General features: G+C 41.9%; 3 protein-coding genes across 7 annotated transcripts; 2 read left to right on the forward strand and 1 right to left on the reverse strand.

Annotated features, from left to right (window-relative positions):
• Positions 1-321: 321 nt before the first annotated feature.
• LOC110373130 (dnaJ homolog shv) lies at positions 322-2,602 on the forward strand. The gene is made up of 5 exons (XM_021330305.3): positions 322-909; positions 1,012-1,188; positions 1,541-1,708; positions 2,104-2,314; positions 2,400-2,602. The coding sequence occupies exons 1-5, from the start codon at positions 460-462 to the stop codon at positions 2,453-2,455; spliced, it is 1,062 nt and encodes a 353-aa protein (XP_021185980.2). The 5' UTR covers positions 322-459; the 3' UTR covers positions 2,456-2,602.
• On the reverse strand, positions 2,451-18,810 carry LOC110373127 (probable phosphorylase b kinase regulatory subunit beta). 4 transcript variants are annotated; one of them, XM_049852217.2, is made up of 22 exons: positions 18,652-18,810; positions 14,543-14,660; positions 14,324-14,459; positions 13,803-14,085; positions 13,574-13,703; positions 13,336-13,487; positions 12,885-13,221; positions 12,690-12,779; positions 12,177-12,203; positions 11,245-11,399; positions 10,892-10,906; positions 10,522-10,641; positions 10,333-10,443; positions 9,894-10,021; positions 9,394-9,569; positions 8,769-9,031; positions 8,524-8,682; positions 7,487-7,612; positions 6,976-7,199; positions 5,212-5,326; positions 4,634-4,867; positions 2,451-4,282 (listed from the first exon to the last, which is right to left on the reverse strand). In XM_049852217.2, the coding sequence occupies exons 1-22, from the start codon at positions 18,661-18,663 to the stop codon at positions 4,130-4,132; spliced, it is 3,264 nt and encodes a 1,087-aa protein (XP_049708174.2). In that variant the 5' UTR covers positions 18,664-18,810; the 3' UTR covers positions 2,451-4,129. The 4 variants fall into 4 exon arrangements, with proteins under 4 accessions (XP_049708174.2, XP_049708177.2, XP_049708176.2 ...); XM_049852220.2 differs by lacking the exon at positions 18,652-18,810 and adding an exon at positions 14,823-15,132; XM_049852219.2 differs by lacking the exon at positions 12,177-12,203.
• Positions 15,433-25,788, forward strand: LOC110373128 (ubiquitin carboxyl-terminal hydrolase CYLD). Of its 2 annotated transcripts, XM_064035204.1 has the most exons (12): positions 15,433-15,601; positions 15,733-15,923; positions 16,688-16,961; positions 19,214-19,408; positions 19,770-19,969; positions 20,276-20,455; positions 20,893-21,048; positions 21,139-21,327; positions 21,474-21,582; positions 22,469-22,602; positions 25,190-25,373; positions 25,561-25,788. In XM_064035204.1, the coding sequence occupies exons 2-12, from the start codon at positions 15,849-15,851 to the stop codon at positions 25,728-25,730; spliced, it is 1,866 nt and encodes a 621-aa protein (XP_063891274.1). In that variant the 5' UTR covers positions 15,433-15,601; positions 15,733-15,848; the 3' UTR covers positions 25,731-25,788. The 2 variants fall into 2 exon arrangements, 1 of the variants encoding a protein (XP_063891274.1); XR_010276570.1 differs by lacking the exons at positions 25,190-25,373; positions 25,561-25,788 and adding an exon at positions 22,894-22,959 and having other exon boundaries at positions 15,434-15,601; positions 22,469-22,750.
• The last annotated feature ends 92 nt before the right edge of the window (positions 25,789-25,880 follow it).

Below are 25,880 nucleotides of genomic sequence, written 5' to 3' on the forward strand. Positions count from 1 at the left end.
CTAATCCTTTGCCCGAGACCAGACCTGAGAACTAGTCCTTTGGTCACGAAAAGTATCAACCAGCCGCCTAGAGAGATCTTTATAAAAAAAATAAAGAAATTGCACAAATCTGCGAATGTGAAGCACCCTAGCAGTTTATTTTGGTCTAGTCACATTGAGGTTACGAGTCTTCAGATGATTGGATAATATTTATTTTAATTTATGTGCTATTTTAGACTGTACATCAAAGGAATAGAGATACATTTGGTTTAATATTTACAATGCTTACGTCCTTGTCTCACTGCGAAGATTCGGACCAATCACTAGTGGACGAATTGTCTTCATCGTGCTTTTTGTCAAACTGCTGCTGTTGTCAAGTCAAAAGGCGAAATGTGTTGAGGAATATAGCATTCCAGATTTTTACTTGAATTATAAGCTATTTTAGCTTCTAAATTAGATTCTAGGTGTAAAGTTAACAAAATGCAAAGTAACACTGCTTATATATGTTTAATTTATCTAACGTCTGCGTTAGTACTGACGTTGGCCGGTCGGGACTTTTATCAAATCCTTGGTGTATCTCGGTCTGCAACCACGAATGAAATCAAAAAAGCTTACAGAAAATTAGCAAAAGCTCTGCATCCAGACAAGAATCAAGATGATCCCGACGCTTCACAAAAGTTCCAAGATCTCGGTGCAGCGTACGAGGCTCTTTCGGACCCTGAAAAGCGTGAACTATATGACCGTTGCGGTGAGGATTGCCTGAAGAAAGATGGCATGATGAATAACAATGATCCTTTTGCCAGTTTCTTTGGAGATTTTGGTTTCCACTTTGGCGGTGAGCCTCAACAACACGAAACACCACGAGGGGCGGATATCGTCATGGATATCACGGTCACCCTGGAAGAACTATATAATGGAAATTTCATTGAGGTATGGTATCGATATCCTACTTTAACGTTTAAATACCTAAAAATATTTCAATGCTATTGAACCATAAGTATCAATAAATTGTATTTAATTTTGTACTTGTAGATAACCAGAAATAAGCCTGTCATAAAACCAGCGTCAGGCACACGTAAATGCAACTGCAGACAAGAGATGGTCACCAGAAATCTTGGTCCTGGCCGCTTCCAGATGATGCAACAAACTGTATGTGATGAATGTCCTAATGTGAAATTGGTGAATGAAGAGAGGCTACTAGAGATAGAGGTAAGCTTTTATATTTACTACTAGTTTTATACATAGATGTCTCATTCAAGCGTGATGTGATAAATAAATGAAATTAATTCTCTTAGTTAGAGGGTAAAGTTTGTGTGAAAAACAAAATGAGTGCATAGGCTTTACATAAATGCTGATAAAATTAGTAATACATTTAACACAGTGTTCAAAAAATATCCAAATATTGATAGGAAAAAAGCTTAATTTACAATCTATATTGATAAACTAATCCAGGTTGATAGAGCAACATTTGTAGACTAGGCTAATCATAATATTACAAAGTCTGCATCTATCAATACAAGTCTTTGCTAGCCCAGTTATAGAATTAATGCAATGTTTCCAGGTAGAAGTAGGTGCGCCAGATGGTCATAAGTCCAGGTTACGAGGTGAGGGTGAACCACACATGGACGGAGAGCCTGGTGATCTCATATTTGTGTTCTCAACAGAGAGGCACCCACAGTACACACGCAAGGGAGATGATCTCTACACCAATGTCACTATAAGTCTACAGGTAATTGACCTGTTATTCTGTTTATCTCCCCCATCAATTATCAGCTGTATTATCCATAATATTGTTCACATTCATGTTGAAAATTCTGTAAGTAAGCTTTTTATGAGAAAAGTACCTATTGCGTGTACAACCTTTTAATACTCTATTTAATTGAACTGTAAGTAAAACTACCTATAAAATATAATATAACTTTATAGTTTGGTTACTCTAGTTTCATGTGCAGATTAAATTCTTATCTTGAATTTTGCCTAGTGATTACAAGTTTCTCACTTACATAGTACTGTATACAGTATTAGGTTTGATTCAGTTTTTCATTTCAATAACAATTCATGAAATGGTAAGATGTAGGATCTTATTTATTAATTACTTCTAAAATATGATATTTATGATTGCAGGATGCACTTACTGGTTTTACAATGGAATTGGTTCACTTGGATGGTCACAAAGTGACAGTATCCCGTGATAAAGTAACATGGGCAGGAGCCCGTGTCCGCAAGAAGGGTGAAGGCATGCCTAATTTCGAAAACAACAACCTTCATGGAAACCTCTACATCACCTTTGACATTGACTTCCCAAAACAAGACTTCACAGATGATGAAAAAGAAGGTAATTCAAAATTATTGACAATCAACTAAACTACTATCATGCTCTAATCTTTCTTCATGTCTAATCTTTTTTTATTTTGTTTCAGCTCTAAGGAAAATACTAAAACAATCACCAAATAATAAAATATACAATGGACTATAGTAGCTATACTGCCAATTTAATTTATTTAAGTAGTGAAATGAGTGCTACAGTATGAACAAAGTCTTGTTTTGTTGTGTGAGGGATATTTCGTTACCTGTGAATACATGTGATTGTTTTTTATATAATAAACATCCTTAGTGTAGAATATTGTACGTCTTTTATTTTTGTATGGTCAGCAGCTAGGTCCATAAACATAATTAAAATTACAAAATAACTTGGACATCAATAACAAAAGTCGCTGATTTGCATTTGAGATTTTAGTATTCAGACATTCTGTAATACATAGTTATGATTGTGTATGGCGTTTTGCTACTGACTGTACATAACATGTTACACACCAAGTATCGAAGGTCATTCACCTTTACAATTCAGCATGCGTTTTATCTCAAAGGCAAATCAACAACATTTATATTCATTTTAATTAAATAAAAATACCATAACTTTATCTCATAAAATAGTTTATTTTTATAGGTTGTCAAGATCATGACTGCTTGCTTTTTTGTAAATAATTATTTAATATGCAAATAAATAAAACATGCTGTATCTAAACGAATACATTGGATACAAGATTAAATTTATATTGTGTTGTTATATTTATTTTTATAAATGAGCATCCATGTACGACAACGCTGGTAATGTAAATACATTCGACTCATTATCCGTATCTAATATTATGTGGCGCATCCTAATATATAAACAAATCGAACATGGCATAACATGAGTGTTAAATCTAAATTGCTTTTTTGTAAAAAGGTTGCATTCGTTTTAACAATCATTATTTTGTGTTAAATAAAGAGCGGCGAATCACCGCAATAGTAACAATTTTACCGTGACCGAACACGTTACCAAGGAATGCATTGCAATGTCTTTTGAAGATATGTATTTTAATAGTCAATAAAAAAGTGAATATAAAAATAATGAACTATTTTTCTTTTTGAGAATGTACAGTCAACAAAAAGGAAGTTTGTTATCTTATCAAACAAGACCCTGTACAATTCTGTAACAAAACTTTTTAACATTGATGCGCGATTTTCATCATTTAACAATCTTAAGCTAGATATCACTAAACATATTAAAGCTTAAATCTAACAACATGGCTGTAATATTGTCACCAAGACAATTTTAATACAATATTGAGAATAACTTGAATGTTGACAAGAACATTGGCAGTCGGGAGTGTTTACTTTGTATGAATGGCGACGTGGATCTACTATTAGCGTCCTAGCCTTCAACAGATTAGATCGACATTGTCTCCCGACCTTTGGCCGACTTTTGGCCTTTTGAACCTGTCCTGTGAGTTGGAGAGAAACATAGTTAAATAACTGCCGCTCCGAAAATGGTTCCGAGTGACTTCACGACATTCAAAATGTACGAACTAAATACTACTAACTTTGTCGGTTTGAAGTCAGGCATTTGATGGGCATGCGCTATAGTATTTAGGTCATACAGTGCGAGTGGGAATAAGTAAGAGATGTGGTGTGTGTCGGAGCAGTCAGGAGACGAGGCAGTCGGGCTGCGCGGCGGGCTCGAGGTGCGCGGCGGCGGCGCCCTGCAGCACGCTGTTGTGGTGTGTGTCGGGGCAGTCAGGAGACGAGGCAGTCGGGCTGCGCGGCGGGCTCGAGGTGCGCGGCGGCGGCGCCCTGCAGCACGCTGTTGTGGTGTGTGTCGGGGCAGTCAGGAGACGAGGCAGTCGGGCTGCGCGGCGGGCTCGAGGTGCGCGGCGGCGGCGCCCTGCAGCACGCTGTTGACGACGGCTCGCGCCAGGTAGCCCACCGACACGCCCGGCGCCGCCGAGCTCAGCGCCGCGCTGTCTGTCACCCCGCTATCCTGTCACACCAAACATCATGGTAAGCTTTATGCTATATGTTGGACGATAGCTTTCAATGTAACATCATACCGATCTCAATCGAATCAGGAAACAACTTTTACCCCATTCGGTCACCTAATACCTACCTACCAATAAACCCCCTTATTCAATTTACATCTTTGATGAATTTTTGCCTCACATGCGGAATAGACATGGCAGAGTATCTACCGCTGTCACAAGTTTATAATCGAGGTTGTAAATGAACAAAGCGGTAACAAATCAATCAATCAAAAATAATTTATTCAAACTTGTCAAAATTTTTTTTACAAAAAACAGTCCCTAAACGCCCACACTTCAATTGACAAACATACCTTGGCGAATGTAATCTCAGCATCGTCCACGAGTTTGTCGATGTAAAGCGGCTGCTGCAGATAGAGCTCGGGGTTGCGGCGCAGGATGGTGGCGAGCACGCACAGCAGCTCCACGCTCAGCTGGCGCCGCGCCGGCGACGCCACGCGCACCAGCGCCTCCTCCACCAGCAGAGCGAACGACAGCTCCGAGCGGGACATGTTCACTAGCGTCGGCTCCGCTGGGATTGATTGACCCTGTAAATAGAAACTAGTTTTTACCAGTTTTCAGTAGCTAAATGTTGAGGTGCGATTAAAGATGTCTTTCTATATGCAGGTTTGTATTATGTATTGTAGGTATTAGTTTGAACTGAGGTGGATAACATAAAGGGTGATCTATACTTGAACGCGTCATTCTACCCGTGGGAAAGTTGTTTGTATCATAAGTCGAATCACGTGTTCAAGTATGGGTCACTAATTACCAATCACCCTTTATTTACAGTCTATTACTAGTCATCTAAAATAATTTAGTAAATTGGTAAGTAAACAGGGATCAATTTAGAGTGTCACTGAAATACTTATTCATAAAAAAATGTACTTACATGAATTATAATTCCTTTCGGTGTCCGCAGCAATATATCCCAGACCTGAATGTAGAAGTGTTTGGGCACGCGGCACAGACACCCTTCTAACTGTCGCCTCTGCAGAGGCGTTAACCTGTTAAACAAATCACACCTATATTATAAAGGCCAAGTTTGTTTATGTGTAAATAATATGTATTCTTTATGCGCAAATGACATCTAATATAGCTTAAAAATCAGAATAACGTATATCTACCTAAACTACATTTTTTTTTCTGGGTGGGGGACGTAGTTACCGTGTCGCAAAATAAAAATAATCGAATACATCTTTCGTTACAGGCATAAGGGAAGATATCGAAATATGCCTATTTATTTTATTTAGAAATTGTAGCTTACTTACCATTATTACTTACCATTATACCATTATTACTTACCATGTTAACGCCTTTGAAATGTTTGTATAAAAAATACTAAAACGAATTGATTATACAATGTTCCAGGTTTTTTCATTACCATCTTTCACGGTAGGTTTAATATGTGATTGCATTTACCTAATAATGACATATACATATGTATGTATTTATTTTTAATGTAACAGCTAACTAAAATTTTATCATTAGGAATCATATAAATGTTTCCATACCGTTAGTGTACTTAACGATGACTTTAGTATAAGGGTACTTACCCGTACAGGTTTGTCTGTACCGGCAACCTGTTTCTTTATGTAAGCACCCTAAGTATAGTTACCGGCACGGATATTGAGCTCTCGGCGGAAGAGTGGGGATCGCTTTGCGCACTGTACACATAAGGCAATAAACCAATAAATCACTTCTGCGCAGGTGAAGGTCAGGGCTCAATATCCGTGCCGATAACTATATTTATGTAATTCTTTTCTTGCATTTTTACCCTTTTATTAAAAGTTTATTATTAAATCTTAGGTACAAGAAGGTCCTCTATCTATAGCTTGACAAATTGTCACATTCTTTATTCTTTATTGCACACTTGACAATACATAATAAAAAATAATAAAGACAGTTTATGTACAATGGCGAGCTTAACCCAGAATTGGGTTCTCTTACAGCCAACCTTAAAGCCATGGAGAGATTTGATAGTGGTAGGGTAGATTAAAAAGTGCACAACAAACATTGAAAACTAAACAAAAATATCAAATAACAATATACTAAACATATATATGTAGTAAAACTACACAATACATAAACATAATACATATAATATATATATATATATATACACATACGAATATAAATGTCATTCATGTCGATAAATAGTATTCCTTTACTCGTCTCTTGAATGCACCCAACGATGGGCTTTCGCGTATCGAATGTAGAAGGGAATTCCACAGTCTCACAGCACGAACAGTGAACGATCCATCATAGCGGCTCGTAGTGTGGGAAGGGACACGAAGAAGGAGAGATGAGGAAGTGCGACAAGGTTTGCCTCTCGGAACAAGAAACTCCAAAAGATTGAACTTTAAATCAAACAATAAAATCGAGACGAAATGTGATAATAACTTACTACTTTCCATCGCCCCGTCCCGCGCATGCGTGTAGGTGCCAGGGGCTAGTTTTTGCTAATTTTACTTAACCGACATGACACACATAACACGATTGATATCCAACATACCAACGGCAAATCAATGAAATGTCATTGCAATACGATTGGTCTTATATTAGTAGCAGAAGGCTAAAACTGCTATTCAGATTACATTGTTATCCAATTGTCACATAGCAGAATTGGGCCCCAGATAAGTTAAATAATACTGACCCTCTCTCCTCAGCCCAGTCCGACACAGTGAGCACTCGTTGCAACAGAGTCCTCAGCTTGTACGGTGACAAGCTCTCAAGCGTGCCGTCCGCGCGCTTCTCCGCCGGGAACAGCTCCAGATAGATACGGATGGCTTCAAGTACCCAGCCCACGCGGATCTTCAGTATGCCGCGGAACATGTCCGGGTTTGTGCCGATCAGACGCCCGCAGTATAGCACGATTTCCTAAACGAGTAGATCAGACACATGACATTAAAGTTATTGTGGTCCACTGCTGAACACTAGTATAGTGTCAGTGTGTTCAATAAAAAACAAACATGATTTTATTTTATTAGCTATGCTTTTATTATTATGCTATGCTGTCCCACTGCTGGGCAAACGGAAGGCCTATAGCATCCTTGCGTCAGGGAAGTCGGCTGTGGCCAAGTATTGTTACATATTCTCAATAACTTGTATCAAATTGACTATAGAAGTAAAAAATGGTAGTTGCAAGAGATATGTTTCAAACAAACCTGTTGTAATACTGCGCCAATGACATCATACGGTTGTATCGTGGAGTACATGACCGACTGTATCTCGCCGGGCGTCATCGGTTTGTCAAACACAGTCTCCTTCTGACCAATCACGCCCACTGTTAGCTGTTAACAAAAGCAAACATCTAATTTAGAACATGATATGTGTAAGATGACTTGTAAAAAATGTATTGAGCTTTGTAAGTTTATCTTAGACATTACTTATACCAACTATAGTAGCTGAACCACCGTATTGGGTGCTGTGGGTATGCCCAAAACGCCAATCATTATTTATTATTTATTTACTAACGCTGTGTAGTTCCTTATGTACTGCCTTCATGTTTTCCTTTAACTACTCGCCCTATGTACAGAGCGGCGCTGTGGTACAGAGGCAGTGACGCACCTGTTTGCCATTAACGAGCACGGTGGTGATGAAGGGGCTGATGGAGTCGACGGTGTGGTTGAGCAGCGACGAGCAGTAGCGCAGTGCCGCAGCACGCCGGCGCTGTGGTACAGAGGCAGTGACGCACCTGTTTGCCATTAACGAGCACGGTGGTGATGAAGGGGCTGATGGAGTCGACGGTGTGGTTGAGCAGCGACGAGCAGTAGCGCAGTGCCGCAGCACGCCGGCGCTGTGGTACAGAGGCAGTGACGCACCTGTTTGCCATTAACGAGCACGGTGGTGATGAAGGGCTGATGGAGTCGACGGTGTGGTTGAGCAGCGACGAGCAGTAGCGCAGTGCCGCAGCACGCCGGCGCTGTGGTACAGAGGCAGTGACGCACCTGTTTGCCATTAACGAGCACGGTGGTGATGAAGGGGCTGATGGAGTCGACGGTGTGGTTGAGCAGCGACGAGCAGTAGCGCAGTGCCGCAGCACGCCGGCGCTGTGGTACAGAGGCAGTGACGCACCTGTTTGCCATTAACGAGCACGGTGGTGATGAAGGGGCTGATGGAGTCGACGGTGTGGTTGAGCAGCGACGAGCAGTAGCGCAGTGCCGCAGCACGCCGGCGCTGTGGTACAGAGGCAGTGACGCACCTGTTTGCCATTAACGAGCACGGTGGTGATGAAGGGGCTGATGGAGTCGACGGTGTGGTTGAGCAGCGACGAGCAGTAGCGCACGGCGCGCCAGTGCCGCAGTACGCCGGCGCTGTGGTACAGGCTCTTCAGAGATTCCAGCGCGTTCGTGCCGTTTACCTGGTAACACGATCATTTCATATGATTAAATAACAATAAGTAAAAAACTGACAAAAATTTTGTCCAATCTAAAGGATAACACTCACCTCAAACAGGGGTCCTTCTCTCTCCAACAGAATGCCCCACAGTTGGCATTGAGCGAAGATGTTCTCAAGGGACCTTAGCGCGGCAACAATGTCTGGCGTCGAGCGGTGCTTAAACGCATCGTAAGAAAGATTCTCCTCACGGTACGTGAGTGTACGAGGAACGTCCGTCAAGGACTGATAGCCGATGTACTCGTGTTCTAGTTGTCGGAACTGCGTGAACATTTCCGATGGAAACTCGCCTTGGCTCATGAAGTCTAGATGCTCTGTGGGTTGTTACAAACTTACTTAGTTTTATTGTGTGGTGTTCCCAGAAGGGTGCGTCATGACGGGTTTTATTTTTGTGCAATTTGTGGCTGCATGCAATGATAGCATAAAAATGCTTGGCTATTACAAAAATATTTTCTAGACACTGAAATTCGAGCAATCTACGGCTGAGCCGTGTGTTGTAATGGGTCTTCCACACTTTGCACAAAAATGTAACCGGTGTACATGCACCCGAAGTAAAATCAATTGACACGGAGAGGATCTCGCCTCTAAAATTAAATCATATCCTGTCGCTACTCTCATAAAAATCGTTTAAGCGATTATAAATAACACGAAGCTAGAGCACGTATATTAAACTTACCCATACAAGAACTAGAGATGAGGTTCTGGAGCCTGCCGAGACGCACTTTAACGCCGTCGCAGTGTCCCTTCTTGAGCATCGCGAACAGGTCCAGCATGTGCTTGAAGTGAGGATCGCGCATGTGTTCTTCGCGCACTAGCAGGCATACTGTCGGACGGCCAGATAGACGCCAATATCTATGAAACAATGAGATTCTATTTAATTATAATTTCCAGGACAATGCGACTGGTCTCGAAGATCTGCCAGGGCATATTATAATGCACAAGCGGTCGCACACAAAGGTAATCACTTTCTTAGCCCGATACAACAATATTTCACACAGATAGGACCGGCGTATAAGTGCTTTCCAAGGCATGGGAGAGGCTATAAATATTATATCTCACCTTGCGTCAAATTAATTTGTCCTTCAGATATCCGCTACTCGCGCATGCTTAGTAGTCTTTTGTGCACACATTTTGAATTATGCAAAGCAAGCATGCTACATTATAGAATGTTCTTACTTGCCAACAAACTGCAGTTCGGTCTTAATGTCGTCGATGAGCAATGCCATGTCTCTGTACAAGTAGAACTCCGACACTTCGAATATCAGCGGGTAACACAACACCGTCATGCCGCATACTCGGTATATCTGAAGCAATAGGTGAATAAGCAATCATTTTTTTATTTAAATAAGAATATGTACACTATATTTACAAACTTAAACTACTTTACTAAAAAATAAAATACTATGTACAAAAATAAAAACATAATATACAATAGAACTTTGATTAGGCGTCGAAGTATTCCTCCGCATCACCTGTCCTCCGGAAACGTGCCCAGGAGACTGGCTGCATTGCCACGTTGAATGGCAATGAATTGTATTATTATCTTTTATTGTGGATAGCGATATTTTAGCGTAGATATGAATATATGTAATATATTCGGGATAAAAAGAAGTACCTTACTAGTACCGAGTGATCCGACAGGTCTTATTGGTCGTCCAGTGAGCTTCAATTTAGGACAGACTCCTAATTCTCTGTAGACATGAACCAGTTGCGTGGAACTGCACACCTGTAACGATATATTGGTATGGATATACATTTTTCAGTCAAGGAGGTTCACAATTTGACCTCGTAATAGTTATGTTACCTGAACGGGTTCGACCTCATGCGGCGTCTGCGTTTGTATGCCGTAAGTGCCCATCATCGCTTGGAGTCGCATCGACTCCGCTATTAATACTACTTGCACAACCAGGTCTGTAGCTATTCCCTGTGTGACAAAAAATACTTTAATATATTTTATTTCTTATTATGCTTTGATAGTGCATAAGGTACAAAATGCATAACATAGTGCGACTTGCTGACCTAGGTGTACCGAACATGCATCATAGAGTACACCAATAGCGTGTAAGTATATTTGTAGAATATTATATGAAATAAATAGCCAATCCATGTATTGAGAACCAGCAGCAGGCATACTATATTCCATGCCAAAATTGTAGGTTCCTCCTAATACTTACAAATGTGGGCTTAGCCTGCATGATTCGCATGAAAGTAAAATAATTTTCACGTTTAATTTAATTTTGGAAATACATATTTGTGTTTATATCCAATTCATTTCACAATAATTATATGCCTAGTACTTTAATTCTATAAGGAACTGTAGGGACACATTTAAGTCCGTATCCGCAAAAAACTATGAGAGTATGAAGTTGATATGCACAAAACGGACAGTTCACAGACCGCAGTGGTCCGAGTAGACGGTTCTCCTTAGAGTATCTGAACTCCGTGTTTCACTCAAACCCTGAACCAGCCACCTGTACTCAAATTCTTTTTCCCCGTTATCTTTAAAGAAGCTCAAAAAGTTTCGTACCTGAAAAGCCGAATACCGTCCAGCGCGTCTCGGTCTATTGTAGGAAGGCAGATACCTCCTGATGGGGTCCAGCTCGTTAACGTGTAACAAGCCGCCCGTCAGCAGCTGAGCCAGCACAAACAGCGACTGCGCCCACAGGAATAGACCACCTGTGTCTAGATAAAAAACTCTTCTTTCAATATATTTTTTTGTAACCGATTTCAAAAAGGAGGTTCTCGGTTTGACTTGTATGTATGTTTCGATGCGGATCATCGATCAGATGCATCGATTTTGATGCGGTTTTCAGCATAGCGTTTTCAGATTTGGAGAAGGTTTTGGGTGCATACCTGTTTGAAGTCGATTTTATTTTTATGCATTTTTTTATGTTTGGTTTAGGTAGGTACCTACACAATATCATGCAGTACGGTAGGTCGGTCCAAAATAACTTGCCTTGACTGTGAAGTAGAGTTTTAGAAGTCAAGTTATTTCGTGCGCTATTTCTATTATTTCTGATAAAGACTATAAAATCTAATAAACGTTGTCTCTAAAGTAAGCATTATAAGCATGTTAGTACAGATTTGCGTTAAAGAAACAATTCAGGTAACTACTCAGAGCAGTGGCACTAGATGTTACTAACACATTTTTGGCCAACTTCGAACATAAAATATGAAGATTTATGCTGTTATAATTCGTTTTGAATCATAACATAGGCTGGTATTAGCAACAACTTACTTATTTTCAGGGTTAGAAACTTGTTAGTACAATCTCCTAGTTAATATTGTGAAAAGCTAGAAAAAGAAATGAAGAATATTTACAGTAGAATTTGGAAAATTAATCGCAAGCGTATCTAGTACTAATAACTTCACCGAATATTCTAGAAGTTTCATACGATGGGTTAAATACAAGAGAAAACAAGAAAATAGTTATTCATAATGTTTTTCCAATATTTTTACCTTTTTCGATACCGTCACTGGGGTGATCTGGAATTGGTGAATTTATTTTGAAATAGTTATAAAATATAAGTACATTATTTTAACCCTACGAATTAATCTTACGGATTTCAACCCCATTAAGATTTTAATTGTTATAAAGGCAGGAATCATATTAATTAATTAATTATTATCAGTAAGTATTTGTTTATTATTAGCTAGCCGAGATAATCGTTAATATAGTGTAGTTAATAAGGAAATCAAGAGTCAGTTTTCTGTGCCAATTAAACGTCTACTTACATAATTGATGCGGGAAGCATTTAACGGACGTAAAATCTTTTATTTATCTAAATGGTCGTTTTTGAACCTGATAATCGTTGCGCGAACACAGCTTAACTTTTTATTTGATGGCTGTTTTTTCACGTCCGATAACAGTAGATATTTCGATAACTTTAAATAAAAAGGCCGGAACTACCTTAGTAAAAACTATGCTCAATAAATTTCATCCGATTTATCTGTGAAATTAAGAGAACTCACTTGCAGGCAATCGTCGCACAGAATTTGGTTCACTCCGCTCATTTTCAATACCTTCACGTGGAACATAATAATACCAGGGAATTACTGGATCTGAAATAAGAAAAAAATATAATTGATGAAATATGAGCATCATGGTTTGGAAGGAATGTTTTTTCCTCTTAAATCTTTCTTTTTCATAAAATTAAAAAGTCACACCTCCATATTCGTCCATATATATTCTAGCTTTTAGTAGCTTCTGATACTCTTCTACTTGGTCGGGTAGAGTGCGGAACACGCCATCAATGATCATCATTACATAGAACAATGGCCACTCAGACTCGATGCCATCAAACTCCTTCAATTCTCCTTCATGATAAAACCTTCTATTAGGATCTTCAAGCACGCATTTGTACCCATCCCTACTAAATCTTTTGAATCCGCATTTGCCTTGCAAACGTCTTAAAATATTATTTTTTGTTAACTGGACTAGGTGCTCCTCGTGAGTAGCGAATGCCGGGAATGATACAGTGGGTAATAACGCAGCGTCAACACCCTAAAACCAAATGAAAATATTTCAACACCCTGCAATAACCTTTAGTAGTAATCCATAATACATACATAATCTACACACTTGTATGTCGAATGTTATCCTGTAGCATTATATTACCTTAGAACTGGATTCGCGCGGCAGCATAGTTTCAAAAATACTTCTGTTGCGATTGTGAGCATCAATATCCACGTAAACTACACTCCATGACGCTCCTTTGTCACCAAATAGGTTGCAACCATTAATAGCTTCGAGAGCAGCCTTTGCCATTCCTAAAATTATTAACATCAATTTATCTGATTCCAAAAAGGAATTCAAATACCTACATGTAATTGTCAAGTACTGTATCAAAACATACCAATTGAAGATGCATGGATTTCAGGCTTTCCATCATTATATTTAGATCCTCTTTCCCACATGCCATAATCAGGGGTTCTGTATGCACGCTCCACATAATATACTAAATTTTGAACAAATGCCACTTCATCCTGTAAACAAAATTATGACATCCATGTCATCCATATGATTATAGAAAACATAATATATTATTAAATGTGTTTAGTGACTATATAACACCTGCCCTTTACCTGGGTATAAATGATCTGTAGTCCTGATGTGATCATTTGCACAAGGAACAACAAGTACAGGGACACAACATCTATTTGCAGATGATGATATTGTTCATCAGAGAGAACTGGTTCCCCAGTAGTGAGATGGAACTTGACATGTAAGGCATGAGCAGCACTCTGGCGGGTTTTGAAAGCCTCCACCCTTGCAGACTGCTTCACCCAGCACTCTAGTATGCCACGCATACATTTCACTGTGCTCTGACCCAGCTCATGAGATTTGCCTCTGTCATCATCAATGCGTCTGAAAACAAAATCCTCACTATAAGAAAAGGATCTAAGCCTCATTCTGATTGGTAAGCTTAATTAGTTTTGCTATAGCACTGTAATTGAGAAATCTTTATAAGAGATAGCTGAAAAGCTGGAGAACAACATGATATTTATTTAAACAATTATTTTTAATAGAGTGAAGTAGTTCCCTCAGGATAGAGTTATATAATCATTCTAGAAGGAATTGTAATGTATAAGATACTACTGGTCACCTGTATGCTTGATATAATCCCCATACAGCTGATGCACAGTAAATACTATCTCTCACACTGCCTATGTGAAGATCTGATGATAAAACTGGAAAAAGTCCAGTAATTGGACTTTGGAATCTTAATAACTGTCTTTTCACTGCAACAGAATTAAATTATATGTATAGCAAAACATACCTATTACAAGTATTATATATGTATATTACAAGTCAGCAAACATACCTATAGCATAATATATATCCAGTTGACGGACTGTATCTTCATAATTAGATATTTTTAGAAACTGTTGCGAATTTATATCGTCAATGCTCCCTTGACGGATCATTATTTCAGGTATAGGCTGTGGTAATAAAACATTACAGTATTATTTAAGTACAATGTATCAAAAAGGTTGAGACATACATTGAAATTCTTTTTTTAACTTTAAATAATATTTTAAAACACTAGTTTGCGAATTAAATGATTATCACTATGAATTGTATACAAAAAAACCTGCACGTACCTATGCCTGCTATTTAAATTAAAATAATTATAAGTGAAAAGATCATTCAACATCTAACATGTTGAGATTCAAAGTTGCATATATCTAAAATTAAATAAAAGTTGATAAACTTTTTCCTCTGCAAAAATGCTGTAATTGAGTCACGTACTATGAAACAATGAAGTGTTAATTTAGTTTATGAAATAATATGTAAGTGAACATTGCAAAAATAAAGTATCAATATTTGTTTACAAAACGTTACAAAATTTTTGGAACATTTGACATTTTGACCACTATTGTCATTCATTATTTTGACTTGACATTGATGACTGAACAGAGGTCATTTAGGAGTTGCCATCACTGCAAGCTAAGCTGTTCGCTACTTGAGTCGATGATCGGGTCAGCAATCAGACTATGGGTCGATACCGTCTTTAAAATTTTTCTTTGTTTAGTTTTACCATTTCGACTAATTTAGACTGTATTTTTAGTGATCTTCTGTGCGAAAGAGACAACATCCTCTATGTCTATACAACTCTAAACTCGTACCGTGTCACACGTAAGGCAAAATAGACTTTATCTCCATCGACATGTTGCTTCTTTTCGTTAAACTTTAACATACCATAATGAAAAAGGCCTTTGATTTTCTATTCAGGCACGTCACGTCGTCATTCATACGGATTTTTTCAACCAACTTTTGATTTGGTAAATAAAATAAAATTTCAAAACAATCAACATAACGTTCAAGAAACAAGACCTAATTGCAACTTGTTTATAATTTTACAAGTGTTTTGCGATAATTTGTAAGTGACGTGCATACAGCAGTGACAAAATACAGTTGTAATGCAGTTTTAGTTGTTATCAAAACTTGATTTTCTATTTGTATCGTTATCTTTTCCAGAAAATAATGTGATGATTGTTGTCCTATTAACAGGTTGGTTGTTTTCTTCTCACGTACTATCGAGCAGTGATCAATTTTAATATAATGTACCAAATATTATAATTTCTTAAACAATAAACATATTTTGTGAAAATACTTCACCGAAGATAATGAATAAAGAAACAAGCGATATATCTACAGAAAATGATAACAATAATAGCACCAGAGACACCCAAACCCAACAGGTTTATTATTATCAACAATACAAAATATGATTAATATTATTATCACAAAACAATCAATTGCACCATTTAACTTTTTTTTATCACTAACAAACTAATAGCTTCTGTTGTGGTCAAAATTAGAAATATTATGGATTGTTTTTATTAATCATGTGTATGGGATTAATTTATGAATGTGAAACATTGTTATGGGTACCTATCCTATTTATTTAATAGTATTTATAGAAGAATGCGAATTTGTATGTTAAACTTTCATGGTCACATGGCTGTGCTAATTTAGATGTAATATTAATGTACAAAACTGGTATTGTACATTGTTTGGGTTCACTCGTAATCATTACCATGAATGGTTCTAATTAAATGTAAAAAAAAGAAATTACATTTTGAATAAGGTGAATGCTTCTGAATGAATTTCAGCAGCCAGGTACTTATTAATTTATTTCAGTTTGGGATTTTACCTCATCCACAAAATTTTTTACATGTTTAAAAAAAACATTACTCATAATTTGTACATTAAGGGATAGTCAGGAATAAATTACTTTAAATGTGGTTAATCTTATTGTCTTACGAAACAACAACTAATAAATTAATCAATGTTCCATAGGTAATTTTTTTTTGCCAACCATATAAAAAAAAATGGATAGGGAAAATAAGCATGGATGTTTTGTTATGGCTTATTTTTATTTAGCTGAATGTATATGGATGCTAAATGGTGTTCATTAGAAACTTTTATTGAGACTCCAATTTAAAGTATTGTATGGTTTCAGGTTGACTTGTTTAACTTGATTGGAGGAAGCTGGCCACCAGCACCACGTGAGCCTGAGCGCACTGAGTATGGATTTTCGCAACAGAGCCACAAACACACTATGCAGCGACCTTCACAAAGTGAACGGATTAAGTCTGTGAATCTACTGGCTCATCTAGCACCAGAGCGGAGACGCCACAAAACAAATACTAATATACCATCCTCAACAGTCAGTGAAGATCCTCAACCTAAAATGGTTCATGAACCAAAGAAGATTGAAACTGGAATTTTAGTTGGTGGGTTTATCATGTTTTTGATAACTTTCAACTTCTACTTGAAGGAAAGGACAATAACTCAGATATTTGGTAAAAAGGATATGAACAGTTTTTTAATACATAATATAAATCACTGGAAATAATGCTTGTTATCCCTCCTAAGTTCCTAAATATCTCCCACTAAAAGAGGGTATCATATAAGTTCCTATGTTTGTAAACAAACATGCTATCATTCAGAGATAAGAATTAACGTTACCCCTCCCCCCACTTTTGCTTGTCGCCCTAGGCCGACTATAGGAAAGTAATAAGTAAACTCAGTTGTACACATATCTTTTGGTTTTGTTTGCCTATATAAGTATTATTTTTCGGCTAAATTCTCTTGTATATAATTTTCCTGTTTGTAATTACATTACCCCTCTAAGGCCTAAGACAAATAGAAAACTGACAATTAAGTACCTATAAGGTTTTAATTTTTAACCCCCGACGCCAAAACGACGGGGTGTTATAAGTTTGACGTGTCTGTGTGTGTGTATGTGGCATCGTAGCTCCCAAACGGATGATCCGATTGTAATGCGGTTTTTTTTGTTTGAAAGGAATGCCATTCGGGAGTGTTCTTAGCTATGTTTGGTGGAAATCGGTTCAGGTCTTCAAGGTCATCAGCTCGTTTGTGAGGTGTGATAGGAATGTTACACGCTCAGTTTACTTGCAAGCATATGTGGGATCTGAAATTTGAAATACTAATGTCTTCTGGAACCACTGAGCTGGTCTGCTGTTAGGACACGAAGATAGGAGACGTAACCCTGAACTGCCTTTTAGTAAACCCATCGAGTTTGGGCTCGTTGAATTTGTCTTGACTGGTTCTCTTCATGTTTCTAATTGACGAGAACCTGATGCTGGAAATGGGATGTGGCGGATGAAACCCTTCAATGGTATATAACCCTGGATTACTAAAGGTTAATCTTTATTGTTTCTCAATCTGTGCAATTCTCCTAGAGCCAGTTTGTCATGAGGATTGTTAAACAGCATCCTTTGGCCGAGATCGCATATAGCTACCCCATCTTAAAATAAAATAAATTAAATGAAGGAAAAATTAAGTAGCTCCTTCAAAAAGCATGAAATAAAATTAAATTATAAATTTAAAAAAACCCCCGCCCCAAAAAAGTACGCAATTATTATGACAAAAAGTTAAAAACACTAAACCCTATAAAAAGCAAAAAATAACTTTTAACACTACGTAAGTACCAACTAAAGCATGTCAGACTAAACTAAATTTTGACGTGTCGGGGGACCGCTTTTTACCTTCAAAAATACTTACATAAATCAAATGATAGGTACCTACCTAATTACAACATTCGTATATAAAAAAACACGAATCTTAATTAGATAATTAGAGCGGTCACCCGACACGACAAAATTTAGTTTATTCTGACATGCTTTAGTTGGTACTTACGTAGTGTTAAAAGTTATTTTTTGCTTTTTATAGGGTTTAGTGTTTTTAACTTTTTGTCATAATAATTGCGTACTTTTTTGGGGCGGGGGTTTTTTTAAATTTATAATTTAATTTTTTGAAGTATGATTCAACATGGCAAATAGATCAAATATGTGACTTTGTGTTCAATGTTAAAAGAATACACTTCATATTAATAGATGAAGAATCTTACTATTTCAACTTCTCATGCATTAAAAAATAAACCTAAGGATAGGTACTGACCGGTCTACTCATGGTTGTGGATTTGTATTGCTCTCTGCCTTATTTAATTATTGACAAACACGAAACATTATTACTAGAACATTTCGCGTAACACTCGCTTCTATCTGTTCTCCAATTATAGCTGTACGGAATCTAATTTTAGGCATTCGTGAGACTTGGGGCGACTGGCCGGCTGGCACGCTTGTGCAGTGCATCGTCGACCAATAATGTCGTATTTACGTGACTTATCTATTGATGAAATACCGCTCTGTGTGCTTGAATGTGAAAGGTGTACGTTGAAATTAATTTAAAAGTTCTGAAACATTTTTCGTTTAGCCATGTTTGTTTATAAAGAGCCTCGGTTATTGACTCCTATTGCGAGTAGCCGAACCTATAAACCTAAGGTTTGGTAGTGGATAAATACCAGTTCAAACTAAAGATATACCTATATTCTGTTAATGAACTAAGTAAAACATCAACTGTATTTCCTCCTTACTTACCGACTTATTATGTTCTCCTGTATTTACCCAGTGTTTACATATAGGTAACATACGTAATTGTGAATGTTTCTATGAATTTTAAGATATTTGCAATTCGGAGCCGGTTCCTGAGGAGTTATATGATTCCCCGGCACTTGGGTCTCCTCGAGTTGCTCCACCGGCCAAACCTTCTCCAGTACACGAGCCCGAAGATATCGGAGTTGGATCACTGGTCGAAGTTGCGACGGATGTCGACCAACATTACTATGGCGTGGTCAGATGGATAGGGGTCATTGATGGTAAATCTCTTTCATAAATAATGCTTAAAACTTGTAATCAATTTCTATTTACATATATTTATAAAAATGGTATAATTCTTGGACACAAAGTAATAATGAGCAGGTTGTTCTAAAAAGTAAGCATAACATGGTCAACATGGATCAATCAGATCGATAACAGATCCTGCCAGGGGAAGAAAAGATCCTTTACAGTTTAGATGGGAATGACGATGAAGGAAAAAGCGTAACCATCTACAAACCCGTTGTAGACCCAGCTCTCAAAAACAATTGTCTCGTCTTTAACTGAAAATGAGTTCGTCGTTCGCTTTGTCCTGGGCATGCCTAGAACCTAGGCTTTATTCTAGTCTGTGATATGTTTTAGACACGGCAACAGCCGGTGTTGAGCTAGAACAGAGCGTATGTGGGCTGGGTGACGGCAGTCGCGGCGGCACACGCCTGTTCTCGTGCGCGGCGGGACGCGCACTGTTCGTGCCGCTGCCGCTGTGTCGCCGCGACGCACGATTCCGCGACACGCCGCCGCCCGGGCGCAGTGATCCGCACGACGCAGACCTCTCCGATCAGGTAACAATATTACGCAGCAGCAAAGGTACTTAAGTCTACCGCCACTGTACTTGTTCCAAACGGATGAACTATCTCTGAAGGTAGGTATGCTGGAATAACAATATATATATAATGTAACTCAGTCGTAACATATTTAGTCCACTATAGTATTGGGAAAAACTGTAATACTAGTGTGTATGTTTAAATAAATATTTTTATTTAACTTGAAAATTATTTTAGTTAGGAAAGGAAATAATCCCACCAAAAATTACAAATTATCCCACAAAGTTACTAGACGTATGCTAAAGCCTTAATAAATTATTTCAGCCGGACTGCCCAATAGTAGTAGGTGTGGTGCCGCCACTGAGTTCGCTGGGCGAGCTGGCAGGCAAGAACCGCGGCATACAGGGACACCACAACTCTTGCTATCTCGACGCCACGCTCTTCGCGATGTTCACCTTCACCAGCGTCTTTGATGCGCTCTTATATCGCCCGCCTGAGCCTGAGGTAACTAATTTATAGCAAAACATACTAGGGATATCCCGAAACTCAATGATAACCCGGTATCAGACAAGACGTGGTGCCAACCTTCTTCTTCCTCCTGCCCTGTTCCCGATATTATTTGGGGTTGGCTCAATATCTCTCCCTCGTCCATTTTTCCCTGTCACTCGTCATACTGATATTCACTCCCTTCCTATTCATGTCATCTTTCAGGCAATCCATCCATCTTTTCTTAGGTCTTCCTTCCATCCATCTACATTCATACTTAGTGCACACTTTGTTGCATGCGTATCATCCCTCTTCATTACATGCCCACCCATACCATGACAACCTTCTACATCTCTCTGCCAACCTATAACTATAAAAACAACAAGACTACTATATAAATGTATATAAATACTATATAGGGTTTAAGGTTTTACAAAAATAAATGTTTCTTACAGGATTCACCGCACTATTCCGAAGTTCAACGAGTACTTCGAGAAGAAATTGTGAATCCACTGAGAAAGCATGGTTATGTGCGTGCTGATCGAGTCATGAAGTTGCGAACTTTGCTTGAAAGACTGTCTGACGTGCCTGGTCTCACCTCAGAAGAAAAGGTAATTAGATATATTATTGTGCCTAAAAACATACTTTTAGGACAAAGGAATATTTATTTAGTTCTTTTTATATTATTATTTATATTTCAGGACCCAGAAGAATTCTTAAACGGTTTAGTAGCGCAACTATTGCGAGCTGAACCATTTCTGAAGTTGTCTTCAGGACAAGAAGCGTATTGTTATCAGTTGTTTGTGGAGAAAGACGAACATGTTTCATTGCCTACTGTACAGCAATTATTGGAACAATCATTTACCACGTCTGGTGTGAAACTTAGTGAGGTGAGACTAAGAAAGATTAATAATGTTGTCTGAATATAAAATTAAAAATTTGATTTTTGACTTTTATCGACTCTAAAATCTGGTTGATTAAACTCACTAAATAGTGCACCATGTTTTTATTCTTAAATTTTTTTCACACCATACAGGTTCCAGCTGCTTTTATCATTCAAATGCCGCGGTTCGGCAAGCAATATAAATTATACCAAAGAGTATTACCCTCGCCACTACTGGACGTGACTGATTTAATAGATGGCTGTAAGTATGTTTTACATATTTTGCCACTAGTAACGTGTTATTTACGGCCATTTTGCTTCATCAAAAGCAAAAGTTAAAGTAAGGTCAAATTCGTTTTTTCAAGGCTAAAGTGACAGCAAAACTAATAGAAAAATTGAATTTGACTGTTAATTTTACTTTAGACATTTCTTTGACTTTTATTTTGGTTTTAACTTTTGATGAAGAAACTGGCTGTTAGAAGTATGATTTTAAATAAGCTAACGTTAATTTTATCAAGCATGACAATCCCTGACCACGCATGTCTAATGCAACTTAACATTGAACGGACAAATCGAATCCTGCCTCCTCCCCGACTCGGGGTGGTGAATCGTGTACTTAAAAGCAATAGGCGTAATACGCTACATACTCTATTATCGATAGACGCGGTAAATGCTGACACGTGCAGCAATATACGGACTACAGGATGACGCGGGTGACGTGCGCAATGCGTCCTTTACCCGCGGTTTCACAGTCTTGTGTATATTTTTGAAATGTTCTTGTTTGACTTTTTAAAGAGGCGCAGAGAGCTTCTTATTCCTGCCCTATTCCTAACTCATCTGGGGTCGGCGCAATGTCATACTAAGATCTACTCCTTTCTGATTCATGTCCACTTTCAGGCAAACAATCCATAATTTCCTCGGTCTACCTCTGCCTCTCCATCCATTTTCATACTTAGGTATAAGGTAACACACTTTTTGTAACATGCACACCGTCTCATCATATGCCCATACCACGACCAAATGACCTTTTATTTTTTCTATCACTGGTGCTACTTTAAAAAAAGAACACCGTGGTGGGCTTATTCCTGTCTCACCTGAAAGTAGTGATAGTTCTTCTATATAAAATTTTCTACCTCTGTCCATGCCAGTGCCGCGCCAGTGCACAGTGTGCGGGTCGCTAGCGCGCTGGGAGTGTGCCGCGTGCGCGGGCGCCGCGCTGGAGGCGGGCGCGCTGTGCGACAACTGCCGCCGCGTCGCGCACGCCACCCGCCCGCACCACAAGGTACCTCTGTGTATGCAGTGCCGCGCCAGTGCACAGTGTGCGGGTCGCTAGCGCGCTGGGAGTGCCGCGTGCGCGGGCGCCGCGCTGGAGGGGCGCGCTGTGCGACAACTGCCGCCGCGTCGCGCACGCCACCCGCCCGCACCACAAGGTACCTCTGTATGCAGTGCCGCGCCAGTGCACAGTGCGGGTCGCTAGCGCGCTGGAGTGTGCCGCGTGCGCGGGCGCCGCGCTGGAGGCGGCGCGCTGTGCGACAACTGCCGCGTCGCGCACGCCACCCGCCCGCACCACAAGGTACCTCTGTGTATGCAGTGCCGCGCCAGTGCACAGTGTGCGGGTCGCTAGCGCGCTGGGAGTGTGCCGCGTGCGCGGGCGCCGCGCTGGAGGCGGGCGCGCTGTGCGACAACTGCCGCCGCGTCGCGCACGCCACCCGCCCGCACCACAAGGTACCTCTGTGTATGCAGTGCCGCGCCAGTGCACAGTGTCGCTAGCGCGCTGGGAGTGCCGCGTGCGCGGGCGCCGCGCTGGAGGCGGGCGCGCTGTGCGACAACTGCCGCCGCGTCGCGCACGCCACCCGCCCGCACCACAAGGTACCTCTGTATGCAGTGCCGCGCCAGTGCACAGTGTGCGGGTCGCTAGCGCGCTGGGGAGTGCGTGCGCGGGCGCCGCGCTGGAGGCGGGCGCGCTGTGCGACAACTGCCGCCGCGTCGCGCACGCCACCCGCCCGCACCACAAGGTACCTCTGTGTATGCAGTGCCGCGCCAGTGCACAGTGTGCGGGTCGCTAGCGCGCTGGGAGTGTGCCGCGTGCGCGGGCGCCGCGCTGGAGGCGGGCGCTGTGCGACAACTGCCGCCGCGTCGCGCACGCCACCCGCCCGCACACAAGGTACCTCTGTGTATGCAGTGCCGCGCCAGTGCACAGTGTGCGGGTCGCTAGCGCGCTGGGAGTGTCCGCGTGCGCGGGCGCCGCGCTGGAGGCGGGCGCGCTGTGCGACAACTGCCGCCGCGTCGCGCACGCCACCCGCCCGCACCACAAGGTACCTCTGTGTATGCAGTGCCGCGCCAGTGCAGTGTGCGGTCGCTAGCGCGCTGGAGTGTGCCGCGTGCGCGGGCGCCGCGCTGGAGGCGGGCGCTGTGCGACAACTGCCGCCGCGTCGCGCACGCCACCCGCCCGCACCACAAGGTACCTCTGTATGCAGTGCCGCGCCAGTGCACAGTGTGCGGGTCGCTAGCGCGCTGAGTGTGCCGCGTGCGCGGGCGCCGCGCTGGAGGCGGGCGCTGTGCGACAACTGCCGCCGCGTCGCGCACGCCACCCGCCCGCACCACAGGTACCTCTGTATGCAGTGCCGCGCCAGTGCACAGTGTGCGGGTCGCTAGCGCGCTGGAGGTGCCGCGCGCGGGCGCCGCGCTGGAGGCGGCGCGCTGTGCGACAACTGCCGCCGCGTCGCGCACGCCACCCGCCCGCACCACAAGGTACCCTGTGTATGCAGTGCCGCGCCAGTGCACAGTGTGCGGGTCGCTAGCGCGCTGGGTGTGCCGCGTGCGCGGGCGCCGCGCTGGAGGCGGGCGCTGTGCGACAACTGCCGCCGCGTCGCGCACGCCACCCGCCCGCACCACAAGGTACCTCTGTATGCAGTGCCGCGCCAGTGCACAGTGTGCGGGTCGCTAGCGCGCTGGGAGGTGCCGCGTGCGCGGGCGCCGCGCTGGAGGCGGGCGCGCTGTGCGACAACTGCCGCCGCGTCGCGCACGCCACCCGCCCGCACCACAAGGCACCTCTGTGTATGCAGTGCCGCGCCAGTGCACAGTGTGCGGGTCGCTAGCGCTGGGAGTGTGCCGCGCGCGGGCGCCGCGCTGGAGGCGGGCGCGCTGTGCGACAACTGCCGCCGCGTCGCGCACGCCACCCGCCCGCACCACAAGGTACCTCTGTGTATGCAGTGCCGCGCCAGTGCACAGTGTGCGGGTCGCTAGCGCGCTGGAGTGTGCGTGCGCGGGCGCCGCGCTGGAGGCGGGCGCGCTGTGCGACAACTGCCGCCGCGTCGCGCACGCCACCCGCCCGCACCACAAGGTACCTCTGTGTATGCAGTGCCGCGCCAGTGCACAGTGTGCGGGTCGCTAGCGCGCTGAGGTGTGCCGCGGGCGCCGCGCTGGAGGCGGGCGCGCTGTGCGACAACTGCCGCCGCGTCGCGCACGCCACCCGCCCGCACCACAAGGTACCTCTGTGTATGCAGTGCCGCGCCAGTGCACAGTGTGCGGGTCGCTAGCGCGCTGGGAGTGTGACAAAAACTGACAACCTTTGGCTCGGATCTTGGCAAGCTCGGGCAAAGCGCGCGAACGTGGCGTTCATCGGGCGAGGCTCGCGCTATGGCCGAAACGCTTGATACGCGCAATGGCCTCGCGAGGCAACATGCTTAGATAGTACGCGGCTAATGACTAACATTAACCTTCCCACTCAAAGACATTTAATGGTAACTTAAGCCATTCCTTAGTGACGAATTTGTATGACATTCCGTCACTAAGAAGTGACTCGTACTGTCTCTATCTATGTCAATTTGTAGTTGATGGGTAATTAATGAATCGTTTATAATTTCCAGGCCACCCCTCTCAATGTATGTGAGGAGTTTGCAAACATTTTGGAGTCTTGTCCAGTACCGCGGGTGTACATGGAGCTGTTTGCAGTTCTGTGCATTGAAACTAGTCACTACGTTGCGTTTGTGAAGGCAGGGGTCGGGCATGACGCACCCTGGTGCTTTTTCGACTCAATGGCCGATAGAAAAGGTGAGGATGGTTTTATTTGGGGAACATTGATATATTCTTATTTTATGAACGTATAATTAACAATTTGCTATGTTACAAGTAAAGTGAAAGATTGCTAAGCTTGCATGAGTTATAGGTTCGTTCATTGGTCGTAGCGTAGCACTTGTAGCCTCTGAACAGTATTAAAGAGTAGTGTTGGTGAGTGCAGGCGAGCGCAACGGCTACAACATCCCGGAGATCGTGTGCACGGCGGAGCTGGGCGCGTGGCTGGGCGAGGAGGGCGCGCGCGCGCCCGCGCTGCCGGCGCACGCCAAGCGCCTGCTCTCCGACGCATACATGTGCTTCTACCGCAGCCCCGACGTCGCCATGTACCGGTAGCCACACACTATGTACTTCCATACACTAATTATGCAATACATACTATTTATTTCACATACTCGTTCGTTTTTTTTACCTCGAAACGAATGAAAATGTTTAAAACCACCCAACAAACATCGTCGTCGAAATCATCCTCGATATCGTCACCCC

The sequence above is a fragment of the Helicoverpa armigera genome, chromosome 6 (assembly GCF_030705265.1).
Source record: "Helicoverpa armigera isolate CAAS_96S chromosome 6, ASM3070526v1, whole genome shotgun sequence".
NCBI classification, from domain to species: Eukaryota; Metazoa; Arthropoda; class Insecta; order Lepidoptera; family Noctuidae; genus Helicoverpa; species Helicoverpa armigera.